A 15,643-nucleotide genomic window follows, 5' to 3' on the forward strand; every position below is an offset into this window, starting at 1 on the left:
ATTCCCATTCTATCCTATGTGGTATTGGTGGATTAGTGAGGAAATAGTTTTCTGTGTATTGTTTATGCCCCCCAACTATAGCATTTTAAAACTGAGGACTACAGTAAATTCATTAAAGTGTTAACAAATATGTTTAAATTTCTCCATCTTTTTCTGTCTTCCCCTCAGAAACAGACAACGGAAACTAGGCACCAAGATGCAGTGATGCAAAGTCAGCATCTTTCACTTGGGGGCAGGACTGTGGTGCGAACCTCGAATGAAAGGAAAATCAACAGCAACAAAAACATGTCATTTGAAATTTCATTATTCTTTTGGAAGACAGTCAAAGGCAAGCTGAGATCTGTGTCAGCAGTCCAGACACCCTCTGTGATTGCAGTCGGTGTTGATATAGCTTGCTGTTAGCTTTCTACTGCATGTTAGAGTCACGTGGGTACTGGGCTGAACCAGTTTAAATGAAGCACGTGCACACAGGGCCAGTGAAATGTGATATTATTGCATCTGATTCAGGAATGTCATTTTTATTTTAGAGAAGGGCAGCAGGGGAAAGGAGTATACTTCACAATATAGGAGTATGAAATATTGTGGAGAAGTGATATTTTTATGACACTGGTTTAAAAACATATTGGAAGAAAAGAAAGATGTAGTTTGTAAATTGTCAATCAGGTGTCTGACATACTAGACTTCTGTAGCAGCCAGAAATATTATAAGGGATCAAGTTGCACTTTAGGAAAATTAATTAGGTTTTTGTAAAGACACTAGTGGTATGAATGAGAAAAACTAATGTTTTTTTTTCATTGGTTACAATTACCTGTGATAAACAATGTGGCTTTTAAGAACTCTTTGACTAAGCAGAATTTGGCATTTTTCCCTGCATTATATTAAGGGACTAATTATGTACATTTTGACATTAACATCGTCTAGCCACACAGAAACAGGATATTCAACATGTTTTACCCTTTTCTCCCAACTCTTAATGCTGTCAGAATCACTGGTCCAGGCCTTTTGATTTGATGATTTATTATTCAAATCTTAATCTTGGTAAATATTGTGCAGTTCAGAAATAGGCACTTTATCTGGGGCCAGGTTTAATGCTAAAAGAACCGGAACTTTGTAGTGAAGAAGGATATAAGAGACTCATTCCTCTCAGAATTGTGTGTTTGATGATCTTTGGAGACTTCTTGCATCGTGTGGATATATTCATTTGCGCAAAAACTGACCTCAAATTGCACCCTAACTTTGCTGCTGCCATGGCAAGGTGTACAATTTATTTTAGTATTGAGGTGGGAGCTACTTTTTATTCTGAAATCAGTGTTTCATCTCATTTGCAAAGACAGTAGTTTGCATCTTTCACATGTTTGTCCTACATTGATAAGTCTGTAGATTAAAAACATTAATTCCCTACTCCACAGACATTGTTGATTTTTGTCAATTGAGTAGAATCCATGGGTTGCGTTCCAAGCTAAAACCACATAGCCACACCTTTACCAATGTAACAGTGCATCATGTCTCTTTTTATTTCACAGCCAGTGTTTGTTTTTTTTTTTATCAGCTGGTACTTACTTCCTTTCCAATCACCAAAGGTACTGGTTTCAGTTGGCACTCAAAGCCAGAACACAAATAAGAATTGCTGTACTTTAGAGAGCAACGTGTTTTGGATAGAGTTTAAACCAGGACCCCATTTGCTTTCTTGAGTAGATGTAAAAGATTCTACAGTACTATTTTTGGAAGAACCACTGGAGTATTCCACAACATTATGGCCAACATTTTCCCCTTTATTCAATATGTTAAAAAAAGCAAAATTATTCAATCATTATTGCATTGTTTGTTGAATCATACCAGGCACGTTTCTTTGCAACAGTGACGATATGCCTTAACGTGCTTATGGTAGACTTGCAAAGGGCATGAAATATACTACACAAACACAGTTCTTCCTGTTTTTTTTCATATATAAGATGTACTAGGATAGAATTTCCTGGCATTGTGGTACATTCTAGATTCCTGCGTGCTCCTGCAATGAAGACGTGGATCATATTGACCACTGCTGCCCATAGATGGTACAAACATTAAACCCAGTGAAATACTGTCAATTGAATTGGGAATGTGCCTGCTTAAATGTAAATGTAGCATTCAGCTATCTTGAACGTTTTATTTCTGAGGCCATAGAGTAACTCTCGGACAATGTGAGTTGTCAAATTTTGCTCTCTTGAGTACTTGACATTCACCTGAAACCCACCTTTTTGCAATTGTGGTACAGATCCTAATCCAGTATGCCCATGGTGATGAGGAATTTATTTAGCCCTGTTACCTGTTTGCATATTAGTAACCTAATGGGAAAATCAGTACTTAGATTTAGTTTTTGATTTGGGGTACAGTGCATAAGTAACAGGGAACTGTGTGGGCAGCTGGTAATACCCTTTTATGGAAATATCTACCTTGGAACAATGCAACTTGGTTTGCTATGTTTCTCTGAGTTGGTTGGTCATCAAGATTAACCTAATGCTGTTTAGAGATAGGAATTAACAGTGGATCCATGTACTACAATGAGTGACCATGTGAGTAAAATCACAGGGCAATTGTTTGATGTACAGGCCATTGGTAGTGAAAGATCTATTCTAAACCTGTTTATAGACAGAATTCCAAAGCGGGTCATTGTCACCTGTATTAGCTAGTATCTAGGTAGGATCATGTTCATTTTTAGCATTTCAATATACAATTATGAAACAATTGATATTTTGATTAAAAAGATTTCTTGTAATGTATTTCTCATTTTAAATAAATGTTTGAAAATTAAGGTGTTTGAAATTACATAGAAACAAGTTGTATGTAGGAAGGAGGGAGTTTTTGCATAGTTCAAGCAGAATAGTTTTGACTACCCATTCTCTCTAAACGTTTGTGGATTGCTAGTCAGTTGCCTGTCGTTTGCCAGATACCATATTCACTACATGGGTGAGTTTATTTATATAAAAAAAAATAAACTTGAGCGGTGTGAAGGAATAATTGATTTTTGCGTAAAGGTAGCAAGGTATGCAATAATGTTCTTTATTTTTCTTTTATTTGGGTTATTTCTCATTTTAATGTGATGTATTTCCCTAATTTTATTATGATATGTATTTCAATTGGTGCTGTTTTGCTTGCTAATAAGTAAGCTTAAGTATAAAACGTGTATACTAAAATCAAAGAAATAAGTGTAAAATGTCACACCAACTTGCTCATTAGAATTTTAAGTCACTCAGGATGGGAAGTACGGCCTTTACTTCTGCAAATACAACTAAGTGGGTAGCTAACTGGCTTAAAGACTTAATGGCTACTCTGCTTTCTAATCTAGATGTTTAGGGTGGAGATGAAGTCAAGGAGATAGGTAATAGATTGATTGAAACATCTGTTTCTGATCACTGTCCCATAACCAGTTTGTGCATGAGGGTGAGTATCAAGCTTGGCTGTGTGCTACCTGCAGCTAGATAACCTAGCAGTGAGTGCAAAGAATTAATAATTGGATATATTACCTAGAATCTGTAGAACTATTCCTCTGGAAAGGAAAAGGCTGAGTGGGATGAATTGGTCCCTGCTGCTGTCTGTGTGGAGTTTGCATGCTCTCCCTGCCACTCTAGGTTTCTGCAGATACTCTGCTTTCCTCCCATATCCCAAAGATTGATCATTTAATTGGTTACTGTAGATTATCTCTAGTGTTTGTTAGTGGTATGAGAATCATGGTGGAACTATGTGAGAGAGGAGGGAATAAGTGGTGGAATGGGGGTGATGGGATTGGTCTGATAGGCAACATAGTTTTAATAGTTTGAATGATCTGCATTTGAAAATATGTGAAAAGAGAACAGTGGAGACTGACAAGTGATGGCTGCATGTTTTTTTTTTGAAGTAATGCATTTAATTTTGGCCTAGCTTTTTATATCTTGTGTTCATTTATTCTTTCACCTTGGCTCGTTTTCATATTATACTAATTCAGTCTGTTGTAAAGACTTCGTACACTTCAGTGACTTTCCAGAATAGGGAAATTGTACTTATTCCAGTTAGCTTAATCTTTTTAAACTTGGAAAAACACCTGTCTTATGTAGGTGCTATAGTAGTGTGTGATTATATTTCTTTTGTGTGTTATAAGTTTTTTTAAGTATTGTTTACTTGTTAAAACGTCATGCTTCTGAGTTGGTGCTTGTATAACTGATTTCTGTTTATTGTTCATGACCCTTGATCCTTTATGTGACTTTGCAGTGGTTCCTATTGAATTTCATTATATCTCTGCAACAAAATTGTGAGTCAAAATAAGGCAATACTGATAGTTTTAAACATGCTAGTGTTCTTGAGTATAAACAAATATAGTGTGCTGATCATTACTTCAAGCAGGATAAAAACAAAATGATGGAAATAATCACTAATTACTAAGGTCATGGTAATCACTTTAACCTGATATTGCTAAGTAGTGCTAAGTTAATTATCCATTCCTGGTGGGTTTGTTTTAATCCCTCTTAAATCATCAGTACTCTTGGTAAATTGTTTCCATAAATTACTGAGTTGTATTTCTAAAGTAATCTAGAACCACAGACATGGCACGAATGCTAGCCTCTGATAACTTAGTCTTTCAGTTTGATGCTAAACTTGCCATTTCATCCTTTAGATCTTGCATATTCTCAGTAGCTTCTGAATGTAAAGTATACATTGTTTAAATGATTTGGAGGAAAATACTGAAACCTTGATATATTCTAGGTCTTTTAAATCTTGCAGTAAGATTTGCTGCTGGTTTGACTGGCAGGATGTTACCCCAGCCTAGAGTCTCATATTGCTTAAAATATCCTTGGTGTTTTAATAGGGGTAGAGGCAGTATTATAATGTGTTTTACCACAGTGTGATCAAAGCCCAGTTTTTGTTCATTTTTAAAGTATCTTATAGAATAAACCTAATTTAAGAGAGGCAAATTGTTTAATGTTTCTAAGTTCAGCTCGGAGCAAATAATAGCCAAGTCACTATAAGAGTAGAATTTATGAATACTAAAGTGGGAGTCTGTTTGGCAGCTCACAGATCAGTGCTTCAGAAGTGCACACAAAAGGCTGGGGTGGTGGTTAAAGTGAATTCAGTCAGATCTATACATAAGAGAATTTGTAATTTTTCTTGGATATAGTAGATTTTTTAAAAGCTGTGATCCTTCTGGTTGGATAACTAACCAGCTCTCACTGTCTGGTGAGGAACATGTCTGCTATGTAAATGTTCCATTGTTTTTATCAAATCAAAAAATCTAAAGTAGTTGCTATTCAGGTACACAATGAAGGGCTATTTTGAAAAGTGCTTCCTCTAGATGTAGCACGTTTTTGTAGTTTGGCTTCTTGTATTCTGTTAGTGTGGTGTTCACAATGTGATTGCCTTATATGGTGCACTGTACCTTTTTATGCTCTGTATTGCTGTTTGTAAACTTAAATCAATTTCTAATGTGGGGATGGGGATTGGAAAAGAGGCCACAGGTGAAAGGTTGATGGCTGTCTGGTTACATAGTCTCCTTTTTTAATAGACTATTAACATTCCATGCTGAATTTATTATGGTTTGGATTTGTATGACCCGAGATCAAATATGAACAAAATATTCATTGAGAATACAGCATAAATTGAAGTTTGGAGCTTATGCTCACTAAGAATTGCTCCCTCTGGATACCTACAGCTAGGTGGTAGAATTAAACTAGATTACTCCTTTCCAGAAGCTAATGCCAAACTACTGGGATCGTGCTCAACAGACCTTGACTCCATTTATAGGACAATCACAATTTCCACTTCAATATAGAATGTGCAGGTACTTTTTAATCAAGTAATCACTAATATTTAATATTATGGAATACCCTGTGTAAATGAATGGACTCTTTAAAAATGTGTGTGCATGTAGTCAGGTCTTAGTCAAATAACTTTTTTGTGAAAAATCAGGTCACTGTATTGGGTAGGCAAGATTTTTCTCATTGATTTCTTTCTTCTCCCAGTAGGGATAGGTAGGTTTGCAACAAATAAATGCAGCTTAGTGTTTTATATGGTGACTGTAATTGGCTTTTAGGTTTTAAAATCATTATTGCTTGAAACATATAGCAAAACCTTAGAATATTACTTTATTCACAACTGATTCTTACTTAAACTAGTATGTTTTATCATTCCATTTCTAGCCTTCTGTTTGGGGAGATGAATGTGTATCATTCTGTCTATGTTTTTTCTGTTTATTTTGGCCATTTCATTATCTTACTGTTTTGGGACTAAATAGTTAACAATGTGAAATACTTTATCGGTGCTGTAATTTTTTTTGTATACCTGAACTCTAGTTTATCTTTGGAAAGATTGGTGGAGGCTGAGTTGATGTTGCACCCTACCCTGAGCAGTAATTTAAGCTAACAATGCTATAATCAAAAGGGTCTAGCGATTTAACATCTCTAAAAACATGATGCTGAAGACCATTTGTACCGTCATGTAAATGCTGGCTTTTAGCAAGAGCTAGTGAGTCCTCCACCTCCATTGATGTTTGAGACTTGCAATTGAATTCACCTGAGCTTGATGCAGTCAAAGCCTCTGCTCTTTCTGAGTGACCAGACATTTATTTCCAATTTAACTCTTTACAAAAAAGTTTTTAGAGCTAGAAGTTTTGTTATGGGAAACAAATGTCAGGGGCATTTTGGATCAAAGTACACATTGGATTGTGTAGTTTTGTTTTCCTAGCAATGCAGCAGCTTTCTCCATTAATCACAATTCTTCAAAGTTTTCTTCTCTTCTCTTCCCCCCCCCCCCCCTTCATGAGTGACACTATGTACCATCAGCATGCAGTGAAATTGGTAAAGTGAGTAGTAACTTGAGACTGGTAATATGGGTCAAGTATCCAAACTGAATATTTAAAGCAAATCAATCTGCTTGAAACTTATTTTAACCAGAATGGAATTGGACTCTGAAGAAAAAATAATAATAATTCATCTCCTGTGCCTCTGGGGTAAAAGTAAGCTGCTATCTAATTTAGACTTTGGTTTGAAACTATCTTAAGCTGGTTGAACAAGTCTCTGTAAGGCATCAACTTTAAAGGAAATGTGCATCAATGTTCCAATTGTATTTTATGGCAAATACAATGCTTGCCTGTCATAATGTTTTCTTTGCTGTGGTCTTTGCCTGTTTTAGTGATAATAGGTGAGGAGTTGTAGTGAGTGGAGACACAAACTGGTAAGTTGGATATAGAGTCCTGGTTTGTTTCTAATACATCCTTACAGTCAAGGTAAACTATTTGTAAAGAAAAACTAACAAGATAGACTGTCCCCTTTTCTACCTCCTCTGGGTGAATGGAATGGATGACTGTTGTAGTCTAAACAAAGGGTATATTTGCATTCCAGTCCTGGAATGGGCTGAAGACTGTAATTCTTGGTCACATTAAGGTTTCTTTCTATTTGTGAAGCTTGCACATAAACCAGGATTCTGCCTCAATTGACTGCAACATTAGGCCAGGAGCCTGAAATACAGTTCAGGTGAGATAAGTGAGGTACTGATCCTTGAAGGACTACCGCAAAAGGTAAGACTGCTACTCGTACAAAGCAACTTAAAAATTGGTGGCATGCACCTTTTAAAGATTTTATTATATTCACAAACACCATGTCTAAACAGTTTAAGTATATTGGCAATGACATATTTATGAAGTAAATACTAGAAGCATTAGGGGCCAATAGCTTCAAAGTATATAGTATACTGTATACAAGAGATTTGTCTTGCAAGCAGCCACAAAACAAAAGCAATAGAATAGATTTAAAAAAAAACAAAGACCATTAAACACCATGTGTGGGGGAGGTGGGGGGGGGGGAGACAAATTGTGTGCAAACAAAAGTAAACAAGTAACACATAGAATATTGACCAGAATCCCGCTTGAGTCCACAGTCATGGAGCCAGTTCAGCAACCGAAGGGCTGCTGGCCATAGACACCCATGTTCAGCGCTGAGTTGAGGGCTGATGACGGCAAGCCACAGCTGCAGTCACTTCAGTGCTGAAGTGAGTAAACCTCATAGGATAGCAAGCTGAACACCGGTTCATCTATTGGTCTTGGCATCTTAATCAAATTGCACAAATAGTAAAATAAAATAAAGAAAAACACATGGAATATGTCCACAGCTGAGTTCCCCTAAGCCTATCCAGGGCAACAACTGCTCCCAAATCTGGCAATGTGGAAACCAAAACCTGCACCTCCTGCCCAACGGAAGTAGCAAGAGAGGGCAGGAGGCACTGAACACCAGTTTGTTTTCCACTCCTGTCAATTTTAATCTCGCTCAAATCTTTAATTGGAGTAATAGAGCTGACCACAGTTTAATATTTTCACAAAAGCAATGAATCTAAATGGAGCACCAACAGTGCTTTGTCAATGAACAGTCAACTCTATTTGTATTTTAATAGCAGATACTAGAAATATGAAATTAAGGCAAATGCTGTTAATGTGGCAAGAAACTTGCTATTTCAAATGCTGATTCTGTTGAAAGTTAATTTATCTGTTTCCAGCTAGTACCTGACCTGTGGTGTTTTAATTATCTCTTTATTTTTACTGAAGTGCTGGGTGACAAAAATTAATAGTAGGCATCATAATTGAAACTGAACACCTTCACAGCAAGATTTCTAGTTTTAATCACTGACTTGTGAAAGACTGATGTTAAATAGATTTGCTTTAAAGTCGCTGCTTTTGACTGACAGCAGAAATAGGACAATTCTGTAAATATTGAAGTTTAGAGATGACCAAACTTAAAAGATAAAGTATCTAGTAGCCACTTCAAACTACACCTTTTAAAATATACCAAAAACAATTCATGTAATTGTAATTTTTCTATATTTAGAACCTTGCAACTTTTTTCTTGGCCACCTAGCAATGTTACTTTATTTTTACATAGGTCCTTTGGGTAATTGTGGTGTAAGTAACTCGCTTCTGCTCTCTACTTCAGAGACAATAAGGCACTTTGTCCCTCCCTAGATTTACCTAAGCACAAAGCCTTTGATTAGAAACAGCAAATTCTTAGGAAAGCAACCCTCCATTCCATTTAACTATTATCATTTAGTGCATGAACTGGTATGTGGTATTTTAGTAAAAATAGCTATCAGGCAAGTGAATTAAATACATTGTCAGCATTAAACAGGCATGGATGCTCTTGGCAGTCCTATTTCATGCATATTTATAGGATAAATAACTTGTAGCCCATTGTCTAGTGTCATTTTCCTAATGAGTTAAGAAGTAATCGCTTAAATTCAACCATTAGCTTAGTAACTAAGTACAAAAAGTTCAAAGTACATTTATTATTGAATTATGTATACTATTTACAACATTGTATGTCTCTTTACAAGCAGCTACAAAACAAACAACCCCATTTTTTAAAAAAACTAAAGAAATGGTACTTTATAGTAGCTAAAATTCATTCAGCTACTTTCTCCCCACCCCCCTTTCCATTACCCATACTCTTGCAGATTTTCCCCTTAAAGAATAGCCTACTACCATTGGACCTACTTTGATACGTATATTGAACCAGCAGAGATCAAAGGGCTAAATGCCTTTGTGCAAGGTTAGAATGTACATTGTCTTGCAGAATGCAAAAATCAATCAAACTTAGCCATTACAGTTAATGTTTTACAGCTCAATTCTTGTTGCTATAAAAATACAGGATGCAAGCACTTTGGGCAAGATAGAGTTGGTGATTTCCACATCTCCTCTTCCACCCCTTAACTAGCTATCTGGAGTTGCAGCATTAATTGTACAGTAAGGATAGGTAGCAAACTAATGATGTACTAATATTACAATAGCATGTGACTGCAACAATTCAATGCCAATATTAAAAATACAAGATAATTTTACAAATCATCTTTAAAAGCATGAAATTGTGTATATATTCCAGATAACTGATTACCTAGGTGATTTGCAGCATCAACCATGAGTACAAGTCCCAAGTCATTTTGAATACTCTATATTTGTATACAGAGATATGCTGTTCTGCATTCCAGCAATTTAATTATGTTGAATAACTTCATCTGGTACTTACAACTGGCAAAAGTAGTTGGATCAGATCAGAAAAGTCAGGTTTATTGCTGGAGAATGGCCATCAAATATAGGAACAGGAGACAAGCATCTAGATGAGATGGGTAAGTCTCTGAGATGAGAAGGAGTCACATGAACTCAATTACTAATCACCAGCTTGCAAATTGATGAAAAGTAAGTATCAGTATGCAAGGAGAGTACATTGCATAACAAGGAGGTGGTGGCGAATCTGTAGTTCAGTGCCCCGTGGCCGGGGACGCCAAGTATTTGGGTACAGTTAAACTGGAGGTTGATAGGCTATTAATTAGTAAGGGTGTGGAAGATCATGGGGGAAAGGCAGAAAATGGGTTTGAGAAGGAAAATGAATTGGCCATAATCAAATGGCTGAGCAGATTCAATGGCCTGAATGGTCTAACTGCATGTTTCCAGAGGGAAAGGCACCATTGTAGCCACTTGTGGATGGAGTTAGTTTGAAAAGAAAACAAGCAACTTCCATTGATTGAACAAGCCTAAGCAACATTAATAGCATTTTTCCTAGAAATATTTAGGCAATTAAAAAAATAATTCTGGTCAATAAGTACCCATGGAAGGGTACCTGACAGCATTTTGCAAATACCAACTCTTACATCATGATCAAATGGTAATCTTATGCCTGGATGCCAGTTAATGATTATATGGCCAAGGGCAACTGAAGTCCATTCAACTTCAATACCCTACTGCTTCAGAGTTTTGAGCCGTGTGTCCACATGAGCAGATCCCTTGCATCAACTAGTGCCTGCTCCAAGTAGTGGGCGAGCTTTGCTGCATTAGTCTCTGCACAGCTGTTGAAAGCAGATACCGCGAAGTTGATGTGGTTGTCCATAGGATTGTAGCACACGCCATAACCATCTGGCACCACAGGCCCAAAGCACATCAAGCAATCTGTCTTCGCAGGAACCTACAGAGGATACATTAACAGACACTTCAGCTGGCATCCTTAAAGTACAGACCCACGGAAGGGACTTTAATGTGTAGGTTGTCAGGATCCCTTACTACTTCAAGCATCTGTTCTAACCACCATGTACCTTACTGATATTTCTCCCTTTCATCCTGTTTCCTCTTGAAGTTTTTCTCCACAAGTGTGGAGAAAATGACATTATCAAATGACATTATCAAATCAAGGACAGCCTGGGGATAATAACCTGTGGTTTGTGTTTGGTCAGATACTCCACTGAGTTTAAATGTTTAACGTGGCCATCAACAGGAGCTCCAGACAGCTTTCAATCCCAAAACAGCCATCAAGGTAATATGGATGGAAGCAGGGCTTTCAACACAACGCATCCATGCCTTCTAAAATGCCAATCTGAGCAAGTCCCATGTCCTTTCAATGTTTTTTTAAAATTTGTGACCTGTCTAAATGTCTTCTAAATAGTATAATTATACCTGCCTCTACAGCATTTCTTGACCCATCCCTTCTGGATAAAGTTTCTCCTTGGGTCCCTTTCAGATCTTTCCCTTCTCTTCTTAACTCTATGGCCTCTGGTTTTAGAGCCCTCTACCCTGGGGGAAAAAGACTGCCGGTGTACACCTTATTCATGACCCTCTTAAATTCATATACCTCAAAGGCCACCCCTTAACCTCTTACACTCCAGAGAGAAAATGTTCACGCCTATTCTTAAACTTTTAATCCCAGTGTAAGATTAAGATTAGCTTTTTGTCATTATGTCAATGCATTTTTTGTGTGTCACCACCATAGCATGCCTGCAACTTACCCAACCTGTACGTCTTTTTGGAATGTGGGAGTAAATGAAACACTCTAAAGCTGATGGAACCCAGAACAATCAAACGCCTTAGTTACTGGTGGGAATAGAACCTTTATCGATCTTTACAGCTGACATTGTAAAGCTTTGTGCTAACTGCTATGCTACCATGCTGCCCTGTAACTTCCTCATGAATCTTTCTGCACCCTTTTCAGTTTAATAACATGCTTCTCACCAATGGCTTGTACAGTTGCAATAAGGTGTCTTACCTTTTGTACTCACTGCACTAACCAAATGAGGCAAAATATACCAGACACCTCCACCCTGTACCCTTCTGTCTCACCAGGGCCGTACCATTTACTGTGCAAGTTCTGCCCTGATTTAACTGACCAAACTGCAGCACCTCACACTTGTCCAAGTTAAAATCCATCTGCTATTCTTCCCCAGATGATCTAGATTCTGTGGTAATTCTCCAATTGTCATCCAAATTGTTAACGTAGATGGACCCAGCACCGATCATTGTAGCACACCACTGGTTACAGGTCTTCAATCTGAACAGAACAACACTCCACTACCATCCTTTGTCTCCTGCCATCAAATCAATTTTGTATTCAATTGACTACCTCATCCTGTAGCCCATGTGATCTACTATGCAGTACCTTGTGAAAACGTTTGCTAAATTCCATGTAGACATCATCTACTGCCCTGCTCTCATCAATCATCTTCACTATCTCCTCAAAAAAAAACCTCAAATTAGTGAGGCAGGACTATCCCTCATCAGTGCCTACCTTTACAAATGCTGGTAGATTCTGTCTCACTGAATCCCCTCTACTACTTTTCCTACCCCTGATGTTAGGGTCACTGGCCTGAAGTTTCCTGACTTTGTCCTTGTAGGCCTTGAATAAAAGGCTTTACATCACCCATTCTGCAGTCCATTGGTATCTCATCAAACACTAAAGATTATGCAAATATCTGCCAGGTTCACAGCAATGTGTCATAGGAAATTCTTCATTAGGCCCGAGGGATTTATCCAGTTTACTTTCAGTAAGACTAACAGCACTTAAGTTGGATTTGTTCTGAAATATCACTTATTTCCCTTGATTCCCAAGCCTCCATGACCATAATACATATGAGAAATATTAATTTAACATGTCACCCATCTCAAGGCTCTACGCATAGTGCCTATAAAAGTATTCTTTTGGAAGTTTTGATGTTTTATTGTTTTAAAGCATTGAATCAATGGATTTAATTTGGCTTTTTTTAAACATTGATCAACAGAAAACTTTTGTCAAAGTGAAAACATTTCTACAAATTGGTCTGAATTTATTAATTATTAAACAAAATAATTGATTGTGGCCAAAAAGTTCTATTCAAAAGGTTCAAAGGAACATCTAAACGAGCCTGATGCATTTTGGAAACAAGTCCTGTGGACTGATGAAGTTAAAATAGAACTTTTTGGCCGCAATGAGCAAAGGTATGTTTAGAGAAAAAAGGGTGCAGAATTTCATGAAAAGAACACCCCTCCAACTGTTAAGCACAGGGGTGGATCGATCATGCTTTGGGCTTGTGTTGCAGCCAGTGGCATGGGGAACATTTACTGGTAGCGGGAAGAATGAATTCAATTAAATACCAGCAAATTCTGGAAGCAAACACCACACCGTCTGTAAAAAAGCTGAAGATGAAAACAGGATGGCTTCTGCAACAGGATAATGAACCTAAACACACCTCAAAATCCACAATGGACTACCTCGAGGTGCAAGCTGAAGGTTTTGCCATGACCCTCACGGTCCCCTGACCTATACATCAAGAATCTGGATAGACCTCAAAAGAGCAGTGCATGCAAGATGGCCCAAGAATCTCACAGAACTAGAAGCTTTTTGCAAGGAAGAATGGGCAAAAATCCCCCAAACAAGAATTGAAAGACTCTTAGCTGGCTCTAGAAAGCGTTTACAAGCTGTAATACTTGTCAAAGGGGGTGTTACTAAGTACTGCCATGCAGGGTGCCCAAACTTTTGTTTCGGGCCCTTTTCCTGTTTTGTTATTTTGAAACTGTAAAAGATGGAAGTAAGTTTTCTTGCTTAAAATATTAAAGAAATGTGTCATCTTTAACTTTATGCCTTTTGGAGATCAGTTCATCTTTACTTGCTTAGCTATTCATAGTAACAGAAATTTTGACCAGGGGTGCCCAAACTTTTTCATGCCACAGTATATCCTCAAGGAGGCCTATTTCCCTAGTTGCCCTTTTGCTCTAAATATACTTGTAAAATATCACAGGAATTTGTTGTGTTATTTCCTTTTTGTTTCCTTGATTTGCCTCAAGTGTATTCCTACATCTCCAATTAAAAAAGGATTTACTGGAACTCAGCTGTCTATATTTGATATAAGCTTCCTTTTTCTTGGCCAGTGTGTCAATATCTTCTGGCAAACAGGTTTCTTTAATCCTGCTGGCCTTGCCTTTCACTTTAACAAGAATATTCTGCCCTGAATTCTCCCCATCTCACTTAAAGAAAACTTCTACTGGCAAGCAGCCTCTCTCAAAACAACCTTTGCAAGTTCCTGTCTAATTTCTTCAAACTTTGCCTGGCCCAATTTAGGATTTTTAATGAGTACTGTCTTTCTGAACAACTATTTTTAATTAGTAATAGAATTACAGTCACTATTCCCAAGGTGTTCTTCTACTAAAAGTTGTCACTTACCCAGCCTCATTTTCATTGAGGTAGAGTGTTTGATTTTGTCCCACCCAACTTTAGAGAAGCTGAACTTCACCCTCCAATGAAATCATTAATCATCAGTTTCAGTGCTAGTGCTGGAGCTTACAAACCTTGTTAAACATCACCAAAATCTCTAGAACCCTAGCTTTTCCTTTGGGCTTAAGGTATAACTTTGAAAAGCATGAAAGTTATTCATTATCTTTTGTTAACATTTATACCTGAAATAACATCAGAAAAATGATTCATCCAATCACTCATTCTGTTGTATTGCAGGAAATTCAACAGCTCACTTCACAAAGCCAATGAACATGAATGACTGTTTCACAAATTGCTTAAGTGCTTGGAAAACATTCTGGGGCATCCCAGATTGCAACAGAAACAGAAGTTTGATCTTTTCTTTTTCCATTGAGACATGACTATATCAGAGTGACGTTGATTCCTCTGCAGATTCATGTACTATTTTGTTACTTATTGAACAAGGAGAAAACAGAACGCCTCACCTGGCTGCTTGATAAATTGAAATGAAAGGCAGCAGCATAGGATGTGTCCATGAATATCTCTGGGACTCGGACCAGCTCTTCTATCGCCTGAAGTTTAAGGCCCAATAGATGTCTATCAATTGCTTGGCCTCTTATTGCCTGAAAATAAAATGATCACCTATTATATACACAATGGTACTTTGTACCACAGCAGCCTATCTGTAGCTATAAAACCTCTTTTACAAATTCCACTTCCTATCTTTTCACGAGCTTCACTCCTATGTCATCACTACCCCCTTACCACTGAGTTTATACAGCCATAACATAGCATTGCTAATAACTATGTGAATTACCTAATTTGTCACTGAACAGGTCATGTTGTATAAGATGGCAAACTATAGTTAATAGTCCTTCCCAATTAACTGATTGATTTATATCATTCCCCACCCTTCAGACAATAATAATGCCTTGAGTAATGACAGGATTGATTTGGAAGTGCTTCATGAACAAAGGATGGGTGTTCAGTCATTTTGGTTTACAATTAACGATTATTAGAGGAGGAAAGGTACATCTGGGAACGAGAAATGTCGAGCACAGATCAATAATTTCCTTACCAGGTCTGTGTAAGTTCTGTGTGCTGTGACAGCTTTTCTCATCAAGGCCACTTTATTGTGATCCTAAATAAAGAATCAAAACAACTATAGT

At 37.4% G+C, this 15,643-nt stretch overlaps 2 protein-coding genes across 4 annotated transcripts in view; one reads left to right on the plus strand and one right to left on the minus strand.

Annotated features, from left to right (window-relative positions):
* dolpp1 (dolichyldiphosphatase 1) overlaps positions 1–13,857 on the plus strand; it is a 38,546-nt gene extending 24,689 nt beyond the window's left edge. Inside the window, exon 8 of the mRNA XM_072240400.1 lies at positions 169–13,857. Coding sequence (XP_072096501.1) covers positions 169–205 — 37 coding nt within the window. The 3' untranslated portion in view covers positions 206–13,857. The remainder of the gene's footprint in view (positions 1–168) is intronic.
* The window catches only part of crata (carnitine O-acetyltransferase a), a 44,500-nt gene continuing 38,113 nt past the window's right edge, over positions 9,257–15,643 (minus strand). For all 3 annotated transcript variants that reach the window (XM_072240395.1, XM_072240397.1, XM_072240396.1), the window contains 3 exons: positions 15,553–15,615; positions 14,960–15,097; positions 9,257–10,946 (listed from right to left, as the gene is read on the minus strand). In XM_072240395.1, the coding sequence (XP_072096496.1) occupies positions 10,731–10,946; positions 14,960–15,097; positions 15,553–15,615 (417 nt within the window). In that variant the 3' untranslated portion in view covers positions 9,257–10,730. The remainder of the gene's footprint in view (positions 10,947–14,959; positions 15,098–15,552; positions 15,616–15,643) is intronic.

Source organism: Mobula birostris, chromosome 22 (genome assembly GCF_030028105.1).
Source record: "Mobula birostris isolate sMobBir1 chromosome 22, sMobBir1.hap1, whole genome shotgun sequence".
Classification (NCBI taxonomy): Eukaryota; Metazoa; Chordata; class Chondrichthyes; order Myliobatiformes; family Myliobatidae; genus Mobula; species Mobula birostris.